The 6,000-nt window shown below is 31.9% G+C and overlaps 1 protein-coding gene across 4 annotated transcripts in view; it reads right to left on the bottom strand.

Annotated features, from left to right (window-relative positions):
- Window positions 1-339: 339 nt before the first annotated feature.
- The window catches only part of LOC149554923 (beta-galactosidase 1-like), a 404,510-nt gene continuing 398,849 nt past the window's right edge, over window positions 340-6,000 (bottom strand). For 2 of the 4 annotated variants that reach the window (XM_089828926.1, XM_089828930.1), the window contains 3 exons: window positions 4,680-4,781; window positions 758-963; window positions 340-578 (listed from right to left, as the gene is read on the bottom strand). In XM_089828926.1, the coding sequence (XP_089685052.1) occupies window positions 464-578; window positions 758-963; window positions 4,680-4,781 (423 nt within the window). In that variant the 3' untranslated portion in view covers window positions 340-463. Of the gene's footprint in view, window positions 579-726; window positions 964-4,679; window positions 4,782-6,000 lie in introns of all 4 variants that reach the window. The other 2 variants (XM_089828928.1, XM_089828927.1) reach the window with 2 other exon arrangements.

The raw sequence follows: 6,000 nt of genomic DNA, 5'->3' as shown, positions 1-6,000 counted from the left end.
AACTGTACTATTAATGGTATGTAATAATTTGTAAAATTATTAAGATATATTCTATAGAACAATTATATTCTAATAGCTGACATCTTAATCATATTTCGTATGGTTGTGGACTAGTCAACATTACAAAACTATGCCAATTTTTTATTAAATAAACCCCTAATTGTAATGAGGGAGAGAGATTATCAGTAGTAATTCAAATCTATTTAGAGATTTAGAACATATCAAGTTTTCACAGATTATTATTCGTAAGACAATTTTGTTATGAAAGATCATGGAAAGAATAACCATAATATCAACCTTGGCATAATCCAATGCAAATGAATCATGTTGCTCTAAGTCTACCAATAAAACACCCTTCGTCTATTGAATTTATTTTCCATCAATCTTGAAGAAACCTCTTTAAACTTTTAGTTCCGAATTTTTCGAAAATATACTTTACAATCTCCATATAATAATTTTCTTGTCAATTGTTTCTAAATCCAGTAAGTAGAGATACTTTTGATGGTTCACCTCCTATTTCCTCAAACAAAACTAACAAGTTCCCAGTAGGATGTAACAATGACCGAGGGATATGATACCTGAACCCATGTAAAACAACCATTTTAGTATAATAAAATAATTGGATCGAATGTCATGTCTATGTTGAGAGTCAAAGGCAAACAAGAATGTGAGAAGACAACAATATATATATATATATATATGAAATACTTCTTTTTCAAAGTTCACCTACGAAAGTCAAGGAAAACCAGTTTCTCACAATATTTGAGAAGGTTGTCCACAATTCGTTGCACACCTCTGCACGGTCCAACGTCGATAGTCACATCTTGAACATTCTTCAAGAGGAACCAAGAAAGGAATCCAATAACGCCCAACGCTTTCCCCATTAATCCAAATTTGGCCCTTCCCCATACTCCTTAGATCTAGAGAAACAGGTCCATCTCCATTTGGGGCATCTATTGTTGTCTGCAATATGCAAAATATATTATATTCTAAGCAGTAACCAATATTTGTGTGTGACAATTTTTTATATCCACCCTTACCTGATAAAAACATAAAAACAACAAAAACAATATAATTAAATATTAATTTGCAAAAGAAGGGGAGACAAACTATGCAATTTTAAACACAACAAAATAGATTACAATATATACAATATGTTCATAGTTAAATTCACATTATCATGTGCTTCTACACAATTCACAAGATGGCTGCTAGTATTGTGAAGTCGGTGTTTCATATGATCTTTAATGAATATAAAGCAAAGTTGAAAGAGAAAGACGATTAAATCTTAAACTACTAAGTGGAGTCATAAAGATGAGATTTATGTTTTCTATTCATAACTTGCACGAGTTTGTAGTATTCAAAATTATAAGCTTTTAGTAAATAAGAAATAATATAGGTATGCATGTTACTTTTTTTACTTTAAGTTTCTCCAAAACTTTCATTGGACGAACCAAGACTGAGAATTAGTTACAAAGGCTTAGAATACTACGACTGGGAATTACCTACAAAGGGTGAGAATTAGTTCATATGAAGATAGTAGAGAAAAATCATAGATAGGCACAAAAGGACAAGAAATCTTATATATGTATACCAAATCACACATGGCATGGAAGGCTAGAGTTGCGCAGTTGTACTTTTGCTCAATTAACTCAATACAATGAAATACAATCTTTTGTTTTGAAGGCTTCATTATCACGAGTGTATTTTTTCTCTCCACAAACTATCTTTTTAAATATGCATTAAATAGATATTTATATTTATAACTTTATTATGAGAAAAAGAATACCAATAATTTAAAATTATGAAACATGCTATGAAACTCCATTACTAAGTTTCAATCGGATAAGTCTCTTTGAATCACAGTGGATGAATCCAAGCACCTCATTTTCCTTGTACTGCATTTGTCCTCCACCAATAGTACAATAGAAAGCATATGTTAGTATTGCCAATATCTTTCAAGAATTCTGAAGTAACAGTGTGTCATTTCCATAGCAATAAATCTTTTCTGAAGTGGCTTTCGACTACTAGATGATATATATAATTTCAACCATAAGTGCAGCATTCCCAAAATGTCAACTGAACTTTAAATGCATTATAATGGTTCGGCTACATCAGAAATTTACTGTGCATTTCCCGACTCTTTCAAAATAGGGACCAAACTAATGTATCATGTAATCACTTGCCAATAATATTGCTATAGTAACTTTCCAGATTCACACTGTTTTCGGTCAATGTTGAGGTCACATATATAATATAGTACACGGTGATATGTAAAATGGAAACCATGCACTTATAGTTCATATGGTTGACTTGGGTGCACTTTATCATTTTATCGCTTCTTGGAAATCACCTTTTCTTTATGTTTTACAATTTGAAAATGAAGATGTCATACATTACGAATGACCTCATTATAATTTTTCCTTAATATTATCTTTTATTTTTTTCATCATAATGCATAATCACTTTGTTTTTCAAAATTTTGAATAAATTTTGGTCAAAATTGATTTCCCTTGACAAGATCTACATTAAAACTTTTCTCTTTATACTTTTAGATATATCATTTGCAAATTGCATTCTTTCATCTATTTTTCTTCATAGAGAGTTGTGACTTTGAAAAAATTACACGTTGACATAATTACCTTATAGTCCTCTACTTGCCAATGAAATAGGCTATTTGAAAAATTCATTTCATCCTCTGAGCATGACTAGAAACTTTCTACATCATTTGATCTCTTTGACCTTGACTCTTTATCTGTCTTCTTTGGAGCCTAAATTTCAAAAATCTAAGGAAACTACTTCCTCAATGACAACTTGGTTCGTTAAATCCATTACATACTTCAAACCCTTGTTTTAAATGTATTTTGTGTTCTATTATCCAATTGATACTCTCTTGACTAATTTATTGTATACTTTCTTTTGAAATGGGACGGCTACAAAATTTAGGAGAATTGTTGGCTTCCACTCATTGCCTCTTGTTCCATCAGTAACCCCAGCAGTTTGATTCTATGCTAGTCGGTGCCTAATAATTGGAATTTTGGTGGCCAGAGGGTTGGATTCCCATGTCACTTCCATGTACCTTTGGGTAGTACTTTGACTCCCACACATCTCTCACAACGGATTTGGTCAAATTTGTCTCCATGATCTCCATTTGAACTACAATTGGCGTCTTCTGAATGTTCATCATCAACAACACTTGGTTTGTCATGTCTTTACTTGGGTCTTCCTGTCACTGTGTTGGTGATTGCCACTCTCAATTGTGACGAAGTTTGAAGGTCAGCCATCTTGATTGGTATTGTTGTGTATAGAACCTAGTGTACTACGTCCTTTTCCAACTCTAATCGCGATGATGATCCTATAGTTTTTTTGGGCATTCTTCATTCCTTCGCCATTGCTTGCTCTACTTCTTCTCTAGCTTCTCAGAGTTGTTCCTTTACTGTATGATGGTTTAGTTGCATGACCATTTTTGCTTGTTCTCTGGTACTTGCCAAAATTACCTTTCTTTGTTCCTCCACATCCAACATATTAATACCCTTTTCCTTCAGGCAGTTGGTGTCTTCTTGTAACCTGGTCAACACCATTTGGATAGTTCATATAGTTTTCCTTGCTTGTTCTAGAAAGTCTCCCATAATGTGTTCACATTTGCTATATTATAAATTGTATGATAGGGATTCCTTTGGGGTTGTAATATATTCAACTTCACCACCCTCTTTGATTTTGGTACCATGAAGATGGGAACCTACCAAACAATTCACACTTGACTATCATGGCTTAAAAGTTCAAATTTTTATTTACTATAACTTTAATATAATATTTGCTGTGTTAGAAATTTTATCGTCCACAATCCAAAATAACAACCAAATATGACCATCCTAACATAGACAAGTATGAGCAATATACTTATATTTGGCCAAATCTCCTATACCAGCCCCACAGTGAAGAATGCAAAGATAGCATTGGGTCTACTATTGGGAATCCCTCTCTTCAACAATAGTATATTTTGTGTTCTTGGATTCTTGCACCTTACCATTTTCAAATTGATTAATGTACTAATACAGAAAAAGATAGAAAAAGGTGTCTTTAGGGATTGTAAAAAGGAACTAAAGTCACCTGACCTAGTAGTGTTCCATGTACTCATTGAAAGTTGAGACAAACATTCAAATATGAACATATTTTAAAAAAACTTGCAGTGTTTGATGAAATTATTTAAAATTGGCAGCCTTACTTTTTGGGATAATAATTCTAAGCCTACTACTCAAAATTAGAAGCTAATCTATGCATAAGACAACTCAGGCCACAAACTTATTAATTTGTCTAATGATATAGACTAATTGATATGTTTTTGAATTAAAAAGACTTGGAAAATGCAAAATAAAGAGAAATTTTTTTTCCACACATCTTTAAATTTGCCCAAAAATGCCACTTGAAAAATATAAGATATTTTTTCAATCAGTTCAACAACCATTATATTTGATAGTTTATATGCACATACACATGCACAAATAAGGCTAGATATTTATGCATGTTTTTTTTACTTCCATGAATTTCAAAGGCAATCTGTATACAAAATGAACTTCCCTTACATTTGTTTTCGTGCGAGTCTATATGGATTTCACTTTTATGTGATCGTAGGAGGAAAAAGATAACTGAGATGTGTACTTGATACCAAAATGAATTACCTTATACCACGTCAAATGCTGATTTGAAATTGATGCATTCCACTTCACAGTACGCGAAGCATCTTTAGTAAAGATGTTTTTCTTTTCTCCCGCTAAACCAATCTACAGAATTCCACATTAAAATAGGATTCAAATTCATATCCTAAGTAACATATTATCCCAATGTATCCAAATGTAGTTGCCAAACTATGGGAAATATGGAATATAGAATGTATGCTAAAGGGGTATATATTTACGTGTTTGTGCTTTTGTTGTATTATGTTTGCATCATTTGCTAACAAAATCAAAAGAAATCTGGATCTTATAACTGAAACACGGGACAGGCTAGTAATGGTGCACGATTATTATATTACATATTTATATAAATTATTAATTTAGTCAAAATATAATGCAATCAAATGACAAATAACATTTTGCGTTAGTAGAGAGTTTGATGCTGAAAAAATATCGATTAGAGTAACGAAAAATATATCGTTTTGGTTTGTCCTAAGAATTTGGTTGTTTCAACCTATCGATCTCAGTTTATACTGTACTTGGATGATACCGTAGAAGGAATGCTATCTCTGCATGAAATGGACTGAACTCTAATGGAGATAATATAATCAACTTCAAAGTTCAAGCCTCAGATTCTTATATTCAAATGTTTGCAAATTTTGATTTATTTAATTTTTTCATTTAGCTTATTTCTATGGCTTCACTGAGAAAGAGGAATATATGTTTGCACTTATGACATCCTATTTCTGAGCATTTGGTGAGAAGTTTGGATCTGCCAAGGTTGGAGATACTTTTATAAAGGAAATTCATGTCAGACAAAGGGTATGGACAACAATTGTGGCAATTGTTGCAAAGGTTTTAATTGAAGGAATTTCATTAGACATTTGTTACTTCACTGATGATGATAATGCGGTATAAGAAATTGGAGTGGAGGGAAGCCCATCCTAAAACTCTTCTTGGGGTCCTTGTTCTTGACTTTTCTCACATGGAATCAAGGGATTCTTGATCAAGTTCACATTGAAATCTGACCTGTGGAAACCTCAGTTGACATCAAACTCTCCTAGTTTGCAGTGAATCATATATAATGAGTGTTACTTATTTTACACTATAATATTAAAATAAATTTGATATTTAATAGGATTATTTAGGCATATTAATTTTTTAAATCCCAAGATAAAATTTTAGGTATCTACATTATTTCAAAATATGTTAAACAAAAGTCTATCTGCAAGCCATTTCCCATTAATATAAGAAATTTTATGAATATAATAAATCATAATGAAATTATGAAGCGCAACAAATTAAATATTCCCTAAAGTGATACTAG

Source organism: Cupressus sempervirens, chromosome 5 (assembly GCF_028749045.1).
Source record: "Cupressus sempervirens isolate cs-2001-9-10 chromosome 5, ASM2874904v1, whole genome shotgun sequence".
In the NCBI taxonomy this organism is placed as follows: domain Eukaryota; kingdom Viridiplantae; phylum Streptophyta; class Pinopsida; order Cupressales; family Cupressaceae; genus Cupressus; species Cupressus sempervirens.
The sequence above is the reverse complement of the archived record's forward strand: the minus strand, read 5'-3'. Positions and strand labels throughout refer to the sequence as shown.